At 42.2% G+C, this 19317-nt stretch overlaps 1 protein-coding gene across 2 annotated transcripts in view; it reads left to right on the top strand.

The window, feature by feature from the left end:
* The window catches only part of EDNRA (endothelin receptor type A), a 73936-nt gene extending 57011 nt beyond the window's left edge, over positions 1-16925 (top strand). For both annotated transcript variants that reach the window (XM_005691200.3, XM_018061587.1), the window contains 4 exons: positions 5242-5394; positions 10151-10284; positions 10689-10797; positions 15308-16925. In XM_005691200.3, coding sequence (XP_005691257.1) covers positions 5242-5394; positions 10151-10284; positions 10689-10797; positions 15308-15448 — 537 coding nt within the window. In that variant the 3' untranslated portion in view covers positions 15449-16925. The remainder of the gene's footprint in view (positions 1-5241; positions 5395-10150; positions 10285-10688; positions 10798-15307) is intronic.

Genomic DNA, 19317 nt, shown 5'->3' on the forward strand with positions numbered 1-19317 from the left:
TTTGTTGGCAAAGTAATGTCTCTGCTTTTTAATATGCTGTCTAGATTGGTCATGGCTTTTCTTCCAAGGAGCAAACATCTTTTAATTTCATGGCTGTAGTCACCATCTGAAGTGATTTTTGAGCCCCCCAAAATAAGGTCTCTCGCTGTTTCCAGTGTTTCCCTATCTATTTGCCATGAAGTGATGGGATCGGATGCCATGATCTTAGTTTTCTGAATGTTGAGTTTTAAGCCAATTTTTTCACTTTTCTCTTTCACTTTCAATAAAGGCTCTTTAGTTCTTCACTTTTTGCCATAAGAGTGGTGTCATCTGCTATTTGAGGTTATTGATATTTCTCCTGTTAATCTTGATTCCAGCTTGTGCTTTATCCAGCCCAGCATTTCACATCATGTACTCTAGTCAAATAAGCAGAGTCACAATATACAGCCTTGATGTACTGCTTTTCCGATTTGGAAACAGTCTTTTGTTCCATGACCAGTTCTAACTGTTGCTTCCTGACCTGCATACAGATTTCTCAAGAGGCAGGTCAGGTGGTCTGGTATTCCCATCTCTTGAAGAATTTTCCACAGTTTGTTGTAATCCACACAAAGGCTTTGGCGTAGTCAATAAAGCAGAAATAGATGTTTTTCTGGAACTCTCTTGCTTTCTCGATCTGATGGATGTTGGCAATTTGATATCTGGTTCTGCTGCCTTTTCTAAATCCAGCTTGAACATCTGGAAGTTCACAGTTCACATACTGTTGAAGCCTGGCTTTTACAATTTTGAGCATTACTTTGCTAGTATGTGAGATGAGTGCAATTGTGCAGTAGTTTGAACATTATTTGGCATTGCTTTTCTTTGGATTGGAATGAAAACTGACCTTTTCCAGTTTTATGGCCACTGTTGAGTTTTCCAAATTTGCTGGTATATTGAGTGCAGCACTTTAACAGCATCATCTTTTAGGATTTAAAATAGTTCCACTGGAATTCTGTCATCTCCACTAGCTTTATGTGTAGTGATGCTTGTCACTACACATAGTGACCAGTAAGGCCCACACGTAGTCAAGTAAGGCCCACTTGACTTTGCATTCCGGGATTGTCTGGCTCTAGTTCAGTGATCATACCATCGTGGTTATCTGGGTCATGAAAATCTTTTTTGTGTAGTTCTTCTGTGTATTCTGAGAATTTGGGCAGTGTGAATGAGTGATCTGGATACCTCTGACTAAAGCGTTAGAGAAGAGGCTCAGTGTAACAAGGAACTTACTGATGGATCTTGCTGGGTAAAAGGAAATGGATTTCTTCACAAGAAAGCATCTCCTTGTTAGCAATGAAGCTAAGAGTGGCTGCCCTTCAGGCAGGGGCGGGGGTGCCTGGAGGGTTGCATAAGGAGCACTGAGTTTGAACTGATAATTTTTTGGTCACACCCTTCAGCATGCAGGATCTTACATGCACGCATACTAAGTTGCTTCAGTCACTTCCAACTCTGTGAGCCCAAGGACTTGGAGCTGCCAGGCTCCTCTGTCCACGGGATTCTCCAGGCAAGAATACTGGAGCGGGTTGCCATTTCCTCCTCCAGGGGATCTTCCCAACTAAGGGATCAAGCCCACGTCTCTTACAGCTACTGCACTGGCAGGCGGGTTCTTTACCCCCAGTGCCACCTGGCTTCCCTGATGGCTCAGCCTGCAGGATCTCAGTTCCCTGATTACAGATCCAACCAGGACCCCCTGCATAGGAAGCACCAAGTCTCAACCACTGGACTGCCAGGGAAGTCCCATGAACTGATGATTCTGTAGATTTCTTTTCAAGTCTAAGGTTTTAGGCTTCTCTTTCCCCCTGGTCTCTTTTTCTAATTTGATTCCCCTTCTTTTTCCAGTCTTTCCTCCTCAGCTTTGCTCTAACCTAGACTGGAGGGAGGGGCTTCCCAGGTGGTGTTAGTGGTAAAGAACCCATCTGCCAATGCAGGAGACGTAAGAGACACCGGTTCAATCCCTGGGTGGGAAAGGTGCCCTGGAGTGGGCATGGCAACCTCTCCAAGATTCTTGCCTGGAGAATCCCCATGGACAGAGGAGCCTGGCAGGCTACAGTCCATGGAGTCACAAAGACTCGTCCACAACTGAAGTGGCTGAGGACTTACCCAGACTGGAGGGAGGCCCCTCAGTACCCTTGTTGATGACATTAGTTCAAAAGAAATGTGTGATCCCGTTCTCCACTGGCCTCTGCCATGGAAGGGGCAGGGGACTCCATCCAGCCTCCTCCAGCAAGGGCTAACTCCCAGGACCCCCACAGCTGCTTCTGGGCAGTCACACCCCCACCCGCAGTGCACCCAGAAGGAGGGGGTACAAAGGAAGGGGCTTCTTCAAGAGGTGTGTGCATTGTGCTTAAATGAAGAGTTCGAATTTTTTGTTTGTGTTTTAAGTTCAGTACTAAGATCTTTCTACAGTGGGATGCGAATAGGAAAATATTTTTATAAACAGATTTGAATACGCCAACTCCTTTGAGATTCTGCACTTAACCTGAGGCTACAATTCAGTGGTCTGTGAACTTGAAGGAAAAGGAAATTACATGTTTATTTTCACTAACTTCTAACTGAAATTTATCATTTCCTTCTAATTAACATGGATGTAGGCAACAAATCACAGTAGTGTTTAACAGTACCATGTTATTGTTTTTTTTCACTAAATGGAAATAACAGACATTTTCATACCATATAACATATAATCTGGAAATGTCATTTACATTCATCATTGGTTCCACATTCTGATAGAACTCATTAGACCTGTCATTTAATTTGTTAATAAACCCTTATATTGTGATATTAGAATTTTCTTTCTCATATTTTGTTAGCTATGTTTTGATGTAATTTGTTTCCATTGTATTGGTACATATTTTATTTCATGCATTTAAAAGCATTATTCTCAACAAACTTATGGTTGCCAGGGGGAAAAGAATATGGCAAAGAGATAGTTAGGGAATTTAGGATCGACATGTACACATTGCTATATTTAAAATGGATAACCAACAAGGACCTACTGTATAGCACATAGAACTCTGCTCAGTGTTATATGGCAGCCTGGATGGGAGGGGACTTTGGGGGAGAATGGATACATATGTATATGCATGGCTGAGTCCCTTCATTGTTCACCTGAAACCATCACAAAATTGTTAATCAGGTATACTCCAATATAAAATAAAAAAGTTTTGTAAGTATTAGTCTCAGAAAGAATTATAGTCTTCACCAGAAATCCAAAGGGGTTCCTGACATAAAAATAGTTATGAACCCCTGCCCAGAACTTTTTTTCCTCAGGAACCATTTATAGCATATTTTAATAGACATGTTATAAGTGCAGCCTACTGGGCCTCTTTCTATATTCAGAAACTCTCCAGTTTTTCACAGAGCAGTGTGATTATTTTTTACTGTGGGAACTGAGATATTGCAGGAGGCTGCATTATCCTTAGTAAATAAACTATCTGGAGAAACAGCATTAGGAAAGGAAAAGCCTTCTTCCCAAGTTGGTGATTAATTTAGTGGGAGGAAGAATTTAGCTATAATTTTCTTATTTCCATTTTTATTGGGTATCACATTTTCTCCTTTAAAAAGACATAAAATTGAGTAATCCTAGTATTTACAAATGCTGTCCACAGGGAAATCAGGTTCAACATGCCTTCAGATAAGCTACTCTGCCTCAATAGTTTCCAGGTGGTAAGTATTAAGAGAGAGAGGAAGGACATGGTTATTGATGGCTCACACTGGCTCTCTGAGGTCACATAGCAGACATACCAGACAAAGGGTTAACTCCCAGTAACCAGAGCTCCACAGATAAGCCATTCATAACCTTCACTCTTTCCAAACAAGACAGGCACATTAAGTACACTTTCACCACAACAGTCAGAAGTAAACCAGGCACTAGCAAAATGTTGAGAATCACCAATAAAGATACAGATTCTGTATGTCTCAAAAGCATGTTTTATGAGCTTTGAAAGGGAATTCTTTTTATTGATGAGGGTTCTTCCACTGTGTAATTCAAACCAACTTCAGTTTATTAAAAATGTTAATAATTGTTAATAATTATTAAAATTAGTTAATAATTTAGGTAATTTTAAACTTATTGTAGCTGATTTACAATGTGTTAATTTCTGCTATATAGTAGAGTTATTCTGTTATGTATTTTCTTTTTCACATTCTTTTCCATTATGACTTATGAAAGGATACTGAATATAGTTCCCTGTGCTATAGAGTAGGACCTTGTTGTTTATCCAGTCTATATATCATAGTTTGCAGCTGTTAATCCAGAACTTCCAACCCATCCCTCTCCCACCCGGCCTCCCACTTGGTAACCACAAGTCTGTTTTCTGTCTGTGCATCTGTTTCTGTTTCATGGATAAGTTCATTTGTGCTATATTTTAGATTCCACATAAAGTGATATCATATGTTATTTGTCTTTCTCTATCTAACTTACTTCACGTGGTATGATAATCTCTAGGTCCATCTTGTTGCTGCAAATGGCATTATTTCATTCTTTTTATGGCTGAGTAATATTCCATTGTATATGTATGTATAAGTAAGTGAAGTCGCTCAGTCGTGTCTGACTCTTTGCGACCCCGTGGACTGTGGCCCACCAGGCTCCTCCGTCCATGGGATTCTCCAGGCAAGAATACTGGAGTGGGTTGCCATTTCCTTCTCCAGGGGTGTCTTCCTGACCCAGGGATCGAACCCAGGTCTCCCGCATTGGAGGCAGACGCTTTAACCTCTGAGCCACCAGGGAAGCCTCTATGTATGTATGTATATATATACATACATATATATATACACATATATATAATATACATATATGGTGTGGGTATATATATGGTGTATACTGTATATATATTTGGTGTGTGTGTGTATATATATGGTGTGTGTATATATATATATATATATATATATATATATACACCACATTCGTCTGTCAATAGACTTTTAGGTTGCTGTTATGTCTTGGCTATTGTGAACGGTATTGTCAGAATAATATTAATGCAATTTCTTTGTGTGCTGTTATAAAAAGCAACACACAGCACACAACACACAGCTAAACCAGAAATTACATGTTTGGAGTTTTCAGTTTAGTTGAGTTTTGAGCACGACCTCCAAGCCCATTACTGCCAGCAGAGAACATGAGTATACAAACATGGCTCTAAGCAGGAAGACCTTGAAGCCACCAGACGCTGTGCAGCGAACCTTCCTTATAATGCTCTTCCTCCTCTCTCCCTCCTCTCCTCTTTCCAGTTCTATCAAGATGTTAAGGACTGGTGGCTATTTGGGTTCTACTTCTGCATGCCCCTGGTGTGCACCGCGATCTTCTACACCCTCATGACTTGTGAGATGTTAAACCGAAGGAACGGCAGCCTGAGAATTGCCCTCAGTGAGCATCTGAAACAGGTAAACCTGATAAGATCATGACGGTCTGGCCAAGACTGGTTTGTCCTTGACAACGAAAGGACTGTGGATACTGTGTTTGGCAGCTTTAGCCTGATTTCCTAAAAATCAAAATACTGTCTTGCTTGTCTGTATGCCTTGTTTTCTTTAGAGAATTGAGCATTTCTCCAGTGAAGTCAGGATCCGACCTGTGAAACAGATGGCCCTGGGGGCAGGGCCCAAACAGAGAGGAACTATTCATTAATTTTGCCAAGAGTATCTATCAAACGTGTGTTTGTGATTAGTAGCACACTGAACTGGGCTTGGAATTGTGCCAGGACTATAAAAAAAAAAAAAAGCAGCACATGACTTTCTCCCCGGCAGGCTTTGCAGTCCTGTTGTGGAAATAAAACACAAACACGAGATAATTGAAACATGGAATCACAAGGTGTGGTAAAAAGTTGCTTGTGCTGTAGAGAGCCAAGGAGGATATGAGATCAAGTCTTGGAGAAACTGTTCACGCATGAGGAGGATTGAACTGTTCCTGATGGGGGTCTAGCTAGAACACACATGAGTACCATGCATTTGAGGAGAAGGGAAAGGAGGCAGACCTCATTAGAGCAACATCTAAGGTATAACTCATGGAAAGAAATGGGACTGGGTACATAAGAAGTCACATTTTGGAAAGCCTAAAGTCCTAGAAGAAATCTGAACCTTTCAGTAGGAGGCTGTCTGTTTCTCCCAGGCTGCAAACAGGGCAGATAAAGCTATGAAGCTTCCGTTTGCTGACCCTGTGACACTGGGCAATTGCTTTCTCTCTCTGAACTTTTAGTTTTTTTAAAAATGTATAAAATAATATCTGCCCTTTAAAATATTTATTTATTTGACTGTGAGATCTAGTTTCCTGCCCAGGGATCAGACCTAGGCCCCTTGTATTTTGAGTGCAGAGTCTTAGCCACTGGGTCACCAGGGAGGTCCCACCTGCACTTTTCTGTACAAATACTAACTCAGTTTTGAGTCTTAAAAATTTTTATTGAAATGTATATAATAGTACATCAAAGGGGTTATGTAATGCATGTACGGTGTCTAATAGAACCCAGCGGATACTAAGTAGTCAGATACTGTTGATATATATTAATTCAAAGAGTGAAACTAGGACTGTGGGTAACTGTTCAGTTTCAACAGACAAGTATGTAAAGACGCAGCTTTGATGGAGCCTGGATAACTGCCCTGTGCGATTGCCATACACGAGCATCAGTCTTCATCGGCAACTCTTTTTGACCAGAGTACCGATTTTTTTGAGCCTCAATTCAGTATCTTAAACTGGACATAATAATATAATAATTATTATTATTATGTATTATTCATAATCAGTATTATTATTGAGAATCAAAGGAATTCACATTCTTTCACATACTTCATAAAAATCTAACACGTTATACAAATGGTAGCTATTATCCTTTATTAAAATTTAACAGGAAACTTATCTTGAGAAACTTTAGCATGACATCATCCAGGCATGAAAGTTCGGACTACTCCAGATGTGAAACATATTAAGCGGTTATTACCTTTCATTCCCGCAATAGAGGTAACTAATTAGAATAGATTTGTGAAAAACAGTGTTTTTGAATGTCGATTTTTGCATTAGCACCACACTTGAGCCTATTCAAGCTATGAGTGACACCTGCTCTGAAAATAATTAAATACGGATTGGGAGCAATAAGATGCTGCTGTTTCACATTTTCATAGCATTTTTTAAGTTCCCAAAGAGCATTTCCATGTCATTTTGGTATTTGATTCCTCCAAACACGCTGTGAGATACGCTAGACAGGCATGCACCCTTATTACACGGGTGTTTAAGAGACTAGCGCAACCAAATGGACATTAGAATCCAAAACTTGGTCCCCATGCAGTAGACATTCCCTTGAGTCCCACTCAAAGATCGAGCAGGTTCTGACTGCAGGAGAGCAAGCCTAGCTGGGAGGCCTTTGGGGGTGGAGGGTAGCAGGGGAGCTAGCTTAGAGTGAAAACCCTGCCACTCCATCCATGATGCTTGATCCTGCTTCTGGTATGTTTTTCTAGAATTTCTCTTCACTATACCGACAACACCTTTATCAGCTAGGGCTTGTGTTTGGATGCTGGTAGCAGAAAATCTTCCCAGGTGGCTCAGTGGTAAAGAATCTTCCTGCCAACGCAGGAGATGTGGGTTTGATCCCTGGGTCAGGAGGATCCTCTGGAGGAAGAAACGGCAACTCTCTCCAGTATTCTTGCCTGGAGAATCCTATGGACAGAGGAGCCTGGCGGGCTACAGTTTATGGGGTGGCAAAGAGATACAACTGAGCGAATGAGCACAAGGGTGAACAGAAAACCCAAAATAACAGGGAGCAGGCCAGTAGGGGCTTATCTGTCTTGCGTAGCAGAAAGCTCAGAGGTCATCAGCTCAGTGGTCAAGGGACTCAAGAAGCCAGGGTTCTGCTGCTGTGCTCACCTTTCCTTTATTATTGGAAGACGGCAGCTACAGCTCTGCCCTTAGACCTCCTTTCCAGGCAGCCAGAAGGGGAAGAATACAGGTCACATTAGTGTGTGTGCACCAAAGGAGGAGCCCCCACGTTTAAGTAGCTTTTCCACTCTGAACACGCTTGATCTCGTCAGAAACCCCACACAACGGCTTCTGCCTAGTATAATTGGTAAGATCTGTGTGGATGAGGAAGCCAGGCTCCTCTGCTGCCATGACAAAATCAAGGATCTGACTGATAGTAAGGAAAATTCAGAAGGATGGATATTGATTAACCAAATAGCTGACTGTCATGTGGCAAAGTATTAATATCATGTTTAAAAAATTATCCTCTTGCAGACTTCCCTGGAGGTCGAGTGGTTAAGAAGCCACACTTCCATGGCACGGGGCATGGGTTCAATCCCTGCTGAGGGAACTAAGATCCCACATGCCATGTGGCATAGCCTAAATAAATAAATAAGTTTACCCACTTTGAGGATGTGCTCCAAAGAGATAGCCTCTCCCCCAGTACGCTTTCTACACTGTCTTTCTGTGTACACAAAATAGCCCTTTAAAATGATCCTCCATTTCTGTAGATTAATAAAGAATCCTTTATTGTTCTCAAGCATCTTTCGGTTTATACATTCTCTGAAGCCATAGCCAGCTAGCTAGCTCACTCAAAGATTAAAGAATCCCAGTTCTTGGGGCTAAAGCCACAATTTGTGACAACTGCCCTGAGATCTTTCTAAATAGCTCTATCAATCACGTAGGTTTATTGCAGGCTTCCCCTACTTAACGCTGTATGCTTTGGATTGGACCAGCCTTACCCTTCCAAATCCTGTTTTCAATCAGTTTTATTTTGACATTAAGTGATCCCAATTACAGACAAGTTGTATTTTATGTTTCCAGTTGAGCTTCCTAATGCCATGCCCTGTAATACTCAAATACAGGGCACCCAAATGACTGGCTGCAGATAATTCCTAACCTATGATTTTACTGATCCTGTGCAGACCCCAAAGCATGTAAACCTGCCATTGGAGTCAGGCCAGAGTCAACATGTCCCCGTTTTTCCAATTGTCTGTGCTGATAATCCTTTACCCTCAGGTGGTGCTAAGTGGTCAAGAACCCGCCTGCAAATGTAGGCGACAAGAGACGCAGGTTTGATCCCTGGGTCAAGAAGAAGGAAATGGCAACCCACTCCAGTATCCTTGCCTGGAGAATCCCATGGACAGAGGAGCCTGGCGGGCTATGGTCCATAAGGTTGCAGAGTCGGCCAGGACTGAAGTGACTTGGCATGCACGCACTCTATGTTTGCAAACAATGTATCTTTGGAAGCTACCTGTCATTAATGAAAGAATTTTATAAGCCAAAAAAGTCCGAATGCCAGCTTTCTCCAAGATCAAGAAATGGAGAAAACATGTTGTTCTTCCTTTTCCTTTTCTGTTCCGTGCTATTTTGTTTTCCAAACATCTTTGTAGACTTATTCATTGTTTTGGGGGTGGGCCATGCCACACAGCTTACAGCATCTTAGCTCCCCAACCAGGGGGACTGGTTTCAGGCTAGATTGAACCCAGACCCTCAGCAGTGAAAGCCAAGAATCCTAGCCACTGGACCACCAGGGAATTCCCTAGATTTGTCCCACTTTGTTATTATGGTAGGGTCAGTCACCTTGACTACCATGCTATCATTAATGCAGGTGAATTACCTGCTATGGAGACTTTTAACTAACCTTCCCCCCATATGTTCGACAGACATACAAATACACAGACATACAGACCCAGTCACAGTGTTGGCTCAACCCCAGCCCGTCCCCCACTCTGCCCACCATCGAACCTTTGACCTGGCCCTAATAACCAGCCTGAGGCTACCATGTTTCCTGGCAGCTGCCCCAAAAGAATCACTAACAACTCCTTGCTTAAGACAATTGGACTCCAAACCTTATCTATTTTTTTATTTGGCCGCACTATGCTGCATGTGGGATCTTAGTTCCCTGACCAGGGATCGAATTCGTGCTTCCTGGAGCTGAAGCTCAGAGTCCTAACCACTGGACCAAGGGGGTTTCCTGGACTCCAAATCTTGACGAGGTGGAGGGTGGTGAGGTGGGCTGCTCTGGCTCTTCTTCGAGTACCCTGTCCCAATCTACTACTCTTTTTTTAATTGCAGTATAATTGCTTTACAATGTCGTGTGGAAACTAACATGACATTGTAGTACTTCTTTTGTGTATCTCCTTTCTCTAGTAGAAAAACACAGAACTTATTGTATTTTTTTCTCTCACTTTTCTTTAGCGTCGAGAAGTGGCAAAAACAGTTTTCTGCTTGGTTGTAATTTTTGCTCTGTGCTGGTTCCCTCTTCATTTAAGCCGCATTTTGAAAAAAACCGTGTATGATGAAATGGACACGAACCGGTGTGAATTACTTAGGTATGAGCCTTTGTACTCAGAAGGAAATTGGAGTTTCTCTGATCTCACATTTCTAAGACTTTTACAAAACCACCTCTTATATACTCAACGTTAGCCCTGAAAATTAAATCTTCTAAGTTGATTGTTTTTCTTTGCTGTCACAGCCCATAACCAACCTCAAAATTTTGTGCAAGCCCTATCAATAATTTTGCTGCTCCCCTCGTGGGTTAAGCAAGTGGTGGGTATATCTGCACATGTCCTGCAGAACTGCAACTGCCATTTAAACAAGGGCTTTAAAAGTAATTTTGACTGCTACCTCTGAGAAATGTCTCCTGGGCAAGAAAAATGCTTATCTTAGAGATAAATGCTAATTAGGTTTTAAAACATGATGTTCTAATTTATCTCTTCTATTTCTGTTGCTCAAGTTTCTTGCTGCTCATGGATTACATCGGTATTAACTTGGCAACCATGAATTCATGTATCAACCCAATAGCTCTATATTTTGTGAGCAAGAAATTTAAAAATTGTTTCCAGGTAAGTATTTCTTTGAACAAGAAGATCTTTTTCATAATAATTATCGGCTTAATGATTGATTATGTGTGATGGTCGTTGCTGTTGTGTACTCACTCAGTCCAGTTCAGTCCAGTCGCTCAGTCGTGTCCGACTGTTTGCGACCCCATGAATCACAGCACGCCAGGCCTCCCTGTCCATCACCAATTCCGGGAGTTCACTCAAACTCATGTCCATCGAGTCAGTGATGCCATCCAGCCATCCCATCCTCTTTGTCCCCTTCTCCTCCTGCCCCCAATCCCTCCCAGCATCAGGGTCTTTTCCAATGAGTCAGCTCTTCACATGAGGTGGCCAAGGTATTGGAGGTTCAGCTTTAGCATCAGTCCTTCCAGTGAACACCCAGGGCTGATCTCCTTTAGAATGGACTGGTTGGATCTCCTTGCAGTCCAAGGGACTCTCAAGAGTCTTATCCAACACCACAGGTCAAAAGCATCAATTCTTCGGTGCTCAGCTTTCTTCACAGTCCAACTGTCGTATCCATACATGACCACAGGAAAAACCATAGCCTTGACTAGACGGACCTTTGTTGGCAAAGTAATGTCTCTGTGTAGTCACTCAGTCATGTCCAATTCTTTTGTAACCCCATGGACTGTAGCCTGCCAGGCTTCTCTGTCCGTGGGATTTTTCCAGGCAAGAATGCTGAAATGGGTTACCATTTCCTACTCTGGGGGATCTTCCCAACCTAGGGATCAAAATTGCATCTCCTAAATTGGCAGGTGGATTCTTTTTTTTTCATCAGAGGATCATTGCTTTACAATATTGTGTTGGTTTCTGCCATACATCTGCCACAGGCATCCGTATGTCCCCGCCCTCCTGAACCACCTCCCACCTCCCTCCCCATCCCATCTCTCTAGGTTGCCACAGAGCCCTGGGTTGAGCCTCCTGTGTCACATAGCAAATTCCTACCTGGCAGGCTGATTTTTTACTGCTGAGCCACCCATAGACAATAGTATATAATAGCAAATTCAGTTGTTTTCATTTAATTGGATTTTTTTTTCTCCTCTGTCTTTTCTTTATTTTTATTTCTAATAGAGAGCTTCAGAATGCTTTATTAGTTTCTACTGTCCAGCAACATGAATCAGCGATACATATACATATATCCCCTTATATATATATATATATATATATATATACACATATATATATCCTTTGGAGAAGGCGATGGCACCTCACTCCAGTACTCTTGCCTGGAAAATCCCATGGACGGAGGAGCCTGGTGGGCTGTAGTCCATGGGATCGCTAAGAGTCAGACACAACTGAGCGACTTCCCTTTCACTTTTCACTTTCATGCATTGGAGAAGGAAATGGCAACCCACTCCAGTGTTCTTGCCTGGAGAATCCCAGGGACGGGGGAGCCTGGTGGGCTGCTGTCTATGGGGTCACACAGAGTCGGACACGACTGAAGCGACTCAGCAAAATAGCAATAGCAGTATATATCCTTCCCATTTAGGCCGCCACAGAGTGCTGAGGAGGGTTCCCGTAGATTCGCATCAGTTCTCTATTTTAAACATGGTATCGGTGGTGCGTATATGCCAATCCCACTCTCCCAGTTCATCCTTCCTCCTCCCTGTCCCCCTTGGCATCCTTAACCTTTGTTCTCTACATCTGTGTCCCTATTTCTGCTTTGTAAGCAAGTATTTTTTAAGAACAGCCAACTGTGTGTATTAGATATCCAACAGGCATGGCTCATTCCAGTTGTAAATAGCACTTCGTCTGCTGAACTTTTCAGATGAGAAGTGAAAATCACAATAGTACTTTCATCAGCTGAACTTTTCAGAAGAGAAGTGAAAATTACATTTTGTTACCTAGAAAGAGCGTCAAATTGTCAGCGTAACAGAAAAGCAATGTGTATTCAAACAACATACTCAAAAGTTAAAATAAAAAGAACTAACTTAGTAGCATGCCAAATTAGTATCATGCTTTGAAAAGAAATAGTCCAAGTTGAGCTCCAAGGCTAACAGAAGAGATTAAGCTTATTCATGCCTTACATAGCCTTAGACTTTTAACCATAGTCTCAACAAAACATAAACTCATTGTTAAGAAAGCTGTTGCTAAATGCTACTTAATAGTATACTTCATAATAGTCTTTTCAAGAAAAGTAAATGTTTATGGCTCTGGAAATCTGAACTAATGTAATTTAATTCAAAATCAGTTTCCTTCCGTTCTTCAGACTTCCTTGTAGCTAGGCCAACACATTTTCTCCAGAAGTTCCAAGCACTTCTTTTTTTTTTTTTTTTCAAGCACTTCTTACTGAAATATTATTTTTCCAGTTCCTAGAGTGATTTTAGCATGGAATTAGTCCTAACTGGAATCCACTAACTTTGGCCAGGATGTTTAACTTCATTTTATGGTACATATTAGGAAGAGTAGCATAGCGTTCAAGGGTGCAGGGTCTGGAAGGGAACAGTCTTGGTTTACATCCCAGCTCTGCTGCTGCTGCTGCTGCATCGCTTCAGTCGTGTCCGACTCTGTGCGACCCCATAGATGGCAGCCCACCAAGCTCCCCTGTCCTTGAGATTCTCCAGGCAAAAACACTGCAGTGGGTTGCCATTTCCTTCTCCAATGCAAGAAAGTGAAAAGTGAAAGTGAAGTCGCTCAGTCGTGTATGACTCTTAGCGACCCCATGGAGAAGGCAATGGCAACCCACTCCAGTACTCTTCCTGGAAAATCCCATGGACGGAGGAGCCTGGTGGGCCGCAGTCCCAGCTCTGCACTAGCTGTCTAAAACCAGGTCCAAGTGGGGCCACTCCTGCTTCCTCAGTTTGTCCGTCAGTAAATCTGGTCCCATCACTTCATGAGAAATAGATGAGGAAACAGTAGAAACAGTGTCAGACTTTATTTTGGGGGGCTCCAAAATCACTGCAGATGGTGACTGCAGCCATGAAATTAAAAGACGCTTACTCCTTGGAAGAAAAGTTATGACCAACCTAGACAGTATATTCAAAAGCAGAGACATTACTTTGCCGACTAAGGTCCACCTAGTCAAGGCTATGGTTTTTCCAGTGGTCATGTATGGATGTGAGAGTTGGACTGTGAAGAAGGCTGAGTGCCGAGGAATTGATGCTTTTGAACTGTGGTGTTGGAGAAGACTCTTGAGAGTCCCTTGGACTGCAAGGAGATCCAACCAGTCCATTTTGAAGGAGATCAACCCTGGGATTTCTTTGGAAGGAATGATGCTAAAGCTGAAACTCCAATACTTTGGCCACCTCATGCAAAGAGCTGACTCATTGGAAAAGACTCTGATGCTGGGAGAGATTGTGGGCAGGAGGAGAAGGGGACGACCCAGGATGAGGTGGCTGAATGGCATCACGGACTCGATGGATGTGAGTCCGAGTGAACTCCGGGAGATGGTGATGGACAGGGAGGCCTGGCATGCTGCGATTCATGGGGTCACAAAGAGTCGGACATGACTGATCGACTGAACTGAACTGAACTGAAATCAGATGCTATATCTGTATCTGTATCAGATACTGTATCTATCTCATAAGGTGGAATAAGTGGGTTCGGTGCTTGAGACAACAGAAAGTGCTCGGTATGAGTTTATCAGTATTAGGGATAGAAGAGAGGAAAAACACAAGTGACTGCCTTCGTGACTCCTGCAGTCTAAAAGGAGACAGACAGATATTAACCAGAGAATTATGGGAATCAATAAAACTTGGTGTGGAAGTTCTTACTGCCACACTTTGGCAGTCTTTGGGGTCATGTTTACAAGTCATGAAATGCCCTAAGAAAGATTCTGCCCTAAGAAAGATTGACTAAAATGCAGGTCATAACAAATACATTTATGTAATCTGGAGTAAAATCAGTTGCTAATTAGTTTACATATTTTACATATAAATTAAAATTATATGTTACATATAAAATTATATTATATACAAAGTTAGTTTACATATACCCCCAGAGGGTAAGGGGGAAAAAATCCAGGTGCAAACTCTCAGAAATTAAACACAATTTTGACTGATATTCATGAAAAGGCAGCATACCCAGGGGAAAGAGTCCAACAGAGAGAGTCCTGGGTTCTGAGCTCAGTTCTGCCTCTTCTCTAAGCCTCCCTGTTCTCATCCAGGAAGAAAATAGCACCTACCCCCTAGGGCTGTTTAAGAGCCTCAGGTGAGGTGCCCAATGAAGAGAGACACGCAGGCGGTGCAGTCAAGACACGCCAGGCCCTTCCCAGTCCTTCCCACCCACGCCCACCCCAAGTCATAGAACAGTCTCCCCCCACCGACACTGCCTTCCTTTCCTGTTTGACTTGGTGAATCAATTAAAACAAGAAACACAGGATCTGTCTCTTTGCACTAGAATAAACCATTCAACTTCTCCCTAGAGCTTACAAACTCCCTACTCCAGATGACTGGCAAGGCCCACGCTCTCTCCTCCAGTGCCTCTGGACGTTCACCCCTTGTTGGTGAGCCTCTGTGCTCTGCTGGGAACAGGCTGGTGGCCCCTCTTAATCTGAGTCTGCTCCTTCTCCCAGTCTTGCCTCTGCTGCTGCTGTTACCAGTCCAAGAGCCTGATGACCTCGGTGCCCATGAATGGCACCAGCATCCAGTGGAAGAACCCTGAACAAAACAACCATAACACAGAGAGGAGCAGCCACAAGGACAGTATCAACTAAACTGAAGGAACAGTCATCAGTGTGCTTCAAGCCCGACTGGAGGAAAAAAATCAACACAGCAACTGTGTCTCCAGGAATCTGTTCCATCCTTCTCTTACGACTCAGCCCCACCCCCTGGAAAAATGTTTTCCCAAACGTTGAAGGGTTGACTGGTTTATACCCACAAATTCAATGAATCTTACTTCTTTTATTTATCTGATTTACCTATTCTGCATGTTATATTCAGCCCTAAAAAATGGTGGGAGTTGGCAGGGGGAGTGGAGATGGTTCAGTTAAACCAGAAGGATATTTACTACCTTTGCATGAAAATAGATTTTTTTTTTCGAGTACATGGCAAATGTTCATGGTGGTTCTGTAGAATGTTCAATAAGAGCAGTCACCGTGAAAAAGTTATAGAGATTGTAACAATATTTTCTATTTTTTTTTAAGTAATTTTGTTTTTTTGGCCAAACACAGTATGGGTTGAAGTCTCCTTTATTTGAAATGTCATTCAGTGCCAGTATTTTTTAACTTCATAGTAGCCTACAGATGATGATTTGAGCTCATTTACACATATTTTTGCCCCCCCAAAACAAATAAAATGGAATTCAGGTGAGAAGTTAGGTTAGTGTTTCTCATGTCACTGGCTTATTTTTTAAAACATAAATTCTCAAGCTTCAGGAGCTTACAGGACTTTAAAGCACAGACTGATATCCATATATGGCAGTTTAATAGCTGCTATGCAAACTTTTTAAGAACCTATATTTTCTTTTTTAATGTGGTTTCATTTTAGGAGATCTTGTGCCTATTCTGTTAAATTGAAAAATAATGCTTGAGTCAAACAGTTCTGTTTTTCACAAGCCTAGTTTTTTAATGGAAGAATTTTATGTAAAATCAAAATACCATTTACTGAAATTTAAATGTATGTATCATTTAACTATGCCCAAGACTTTCAGTGAAATGCATAGAAGTCCAGAACAAAGCAAGAAAGAAAGGATTGCATATTTTTAGAAAATTTGGAAATTCTCATTGAGGTTTATTTTTGGTAATAGTAACATGTATATGTGTGTGCAAATATACACATAGGTATCATGTATGTATATACATGCATATACATATATACATGTATGTATATATTCCTTTGCTTGCTTTTAAAATGTTAACTGGCAGTGAGACTTTTTTGCTCATTCCTTTTCCGCATAGGAATATGGAAAACATAATTTCAAAGTGGCCAGCTGAGTTTATTGTGTCAATGAAATATAATTACTCCCAGATGCCGCCGTGAACTTAAGGTTCTTCATGTCCCTGGGTTTTCAGTATGAACCTAAATGCCTTCCCTACCAACACTCCTCACACGGTCCCCATTTCAAAAGGCCCACAGAGACTTCTGCTGGGCGTTTTCCACGATGTTTACAAACTGTGATTACAGCAGCAAATCTTTTACTGTGTGTATATAAATATATGTGTATATAAACAACCATAAATTTCTTTTAGCCAATTTTTCTATGATCGTCTCTGTGGAACGTATCCGTGTGTGTGGTATATGCATGCGATCAGATGGCATGTATGGATTTCATGTAATCTAATATTAATGCCTTGCAGTTGTGCCAAAGCACACACTCCAGATGGAATCTAGGTGGTTGTCCCTCACAACAACCAACCTGTCAGTTTTAATCTATCCGTGTTCATAAATCTCACGACCATGTTACCATTACAGATGGAATGTGAGAGGCCTCATGAAAAAGGATGAGCCATGGGTTGACAATGGATTTTGGTTTCTTGGTTGGTTGGTTAGTTGAAAAAAGCAGTATTTGGGGTTGTATTTTTTCCTGTGCTGGAGCAAAATTCATCAAAGTCTGAAGTATTATATTGTCCCAGTCATCAACATGGTGATGAGACTGACAAGTGGGCAAATGCTTCTATCAGATTTCACCAGAAAAATGTCTGATGATAAATTAGCTCAGCTGATTCCTTGGGTTGTATTTTAGAACAGTCATGTATAAAATGATATCAGGTGCCAGCAGGCACCCAATTGCAGGGTTCCTTTGTGTGTTAGCAGTCAAATTCCATTAGTCTGCTAGTGCATTACATGCAGTGATATAGCCCCATAATATAAGCCATAGGTTCACACCATTTTGTTTAGACAGTGGTCTTTTTCTTTAAGATGCTTTGTCTCTTGCATATCAAAAATGCATTTTACAAGTTCAGAAAGTCATAGATTTCTGAATAACCACACGGGCTTCCATGTGCATTTTGTTTATGGACCAGTAAGTGACTGTGGTTGATAAGTAGGAATACTTTCAGTTTCTACGTTTATCACATCTTTCCAAGTAAATCTGTAGAAATGAGCCAGAAGCCACGGCCCTGCACTGGCAGTGGCCCATAAGTACAAAATAAAAGTTTACAGAAGCCTTGTGAGTGTCTCTTCATTTGTATTAATACATAGTTCAATCTAGGAAATGTTTGCTACACAATGGTTGCAAACCACTCCTGACTAATAGCCAGGTGAGTGGTTTTCAAACAGATAATTCCTAACTGTACTGTATTGCCAACCAACTTTGTTGTATTGAACACTTAAGGCTCCCATTCAATCCTTCACTCACCTTTCCTGTAAATTTTACTGAGCATCTACTATGCACCAGGAGTTCTTCTAGCGACTGGGGGTATAGCAGGGAGCAAAACAGGCCAAGTGCTTGCTCTTATGGAGCTTGCATCCTAGAAGAAGCTAGAAAATGAAAAACTATCATCAATAAGCAATATGTCAGGTGGATACCTGGACTCATGTGTATATAACTGGTTATTTGACATTTTCAACTAGGGAGCTAGTCAATGGGGTTTCCCAGGTGGCACTGGTGGTAAAGAGCCCATCTGCCAGTGCGGGAGATGCAGGAGATGAAGGTTCGATACCCAGCTCAGGAAGATCCCCTGGAGGAGGGCGTGGCAACCCACTCTAGTATTCTTGCCTGCAAAAGCCCATGGGCGGGGAACGTGGCAGGCTACAGTCCATAGGGTTGCAAAGAGTTGGACACGACTGAAGCGACTTAGCACACATGCACACAGCTAGTTCACAGATATACTGCATCTAAAACTAAGCTTCTAGTGGCTTTCTAACCTGTGCTGCCATATTATTCCTCTGCTCGTGTATTACCCAAAATTCTCCAGGGCAACAGAACCAATAGGAAAGATAAATGTTAAACAGATAAAGAGAAGACTCTGTGGCTGCTGAGATATGTATGCTAGGCTGTGCTGTCTACAAGCTGCAGAAACAGGAAATTCAGAAGCATAATTCATCCAAATCCTAAGGCCTGAAGAACACAGGAGCTGATGGTAGAACTCCTAGTCTGAGGCCAAAAGCCTGATAACCATGGACGGCTCGCATAAGCCCCAGCGTCCGGAAGCCAGAGATCCAGGAGCACCAGTGTCAGATGGATGTCCCACCCCAAGGAGAGACAGAGGGAATTCATTCTGCAGCCTCCTTATTGTTCCTCCCAGGCGCTCTACTGATTCCTGATGCCTGTCCCTGCTGGTGAGAACAGATCTGCTCTAGTTACAGATACACCCAGAGATCACATCTTCCTAGCTACCTGGCTGTCCCTTAGCCCAGCCAAGCAACACCAAAGATGCACCATCACAGTTCAAAGAGCCCCATCCTTTGAGTTGTCACAACAAAGTCATGTCCCGTTTCTTTCTCTCAGCGCTTATACCCAGCCCCATCCTCAGATTATCTCCAGAATCTGACTCTCTCTCTCCACCTCCCTTTTCTGAGCCACCACTCTCTCCTGATCTCTTGCCAGGATAACTGCAATTGGATCCCAAATGCCTACTTTTTTCCAGCCTTGGAAACATCATACTCTAATGGGAGCCTATCTCTCAACCCCCGTAGTGGTCTA

This window comes from Capra hircus, chromosome 17 (assembly GCF_001704415.2).
Source record: "Capra hircus breed San Clemente chromosome 17, ASM170441v1, whole genome shotgun sequence".
Classification (NCBI taxonomy): Eukaryota; Metazoa; Chordata; class Mammalia; order Artiodactyla; family Bovidae; genus Capra; species Capra hircus.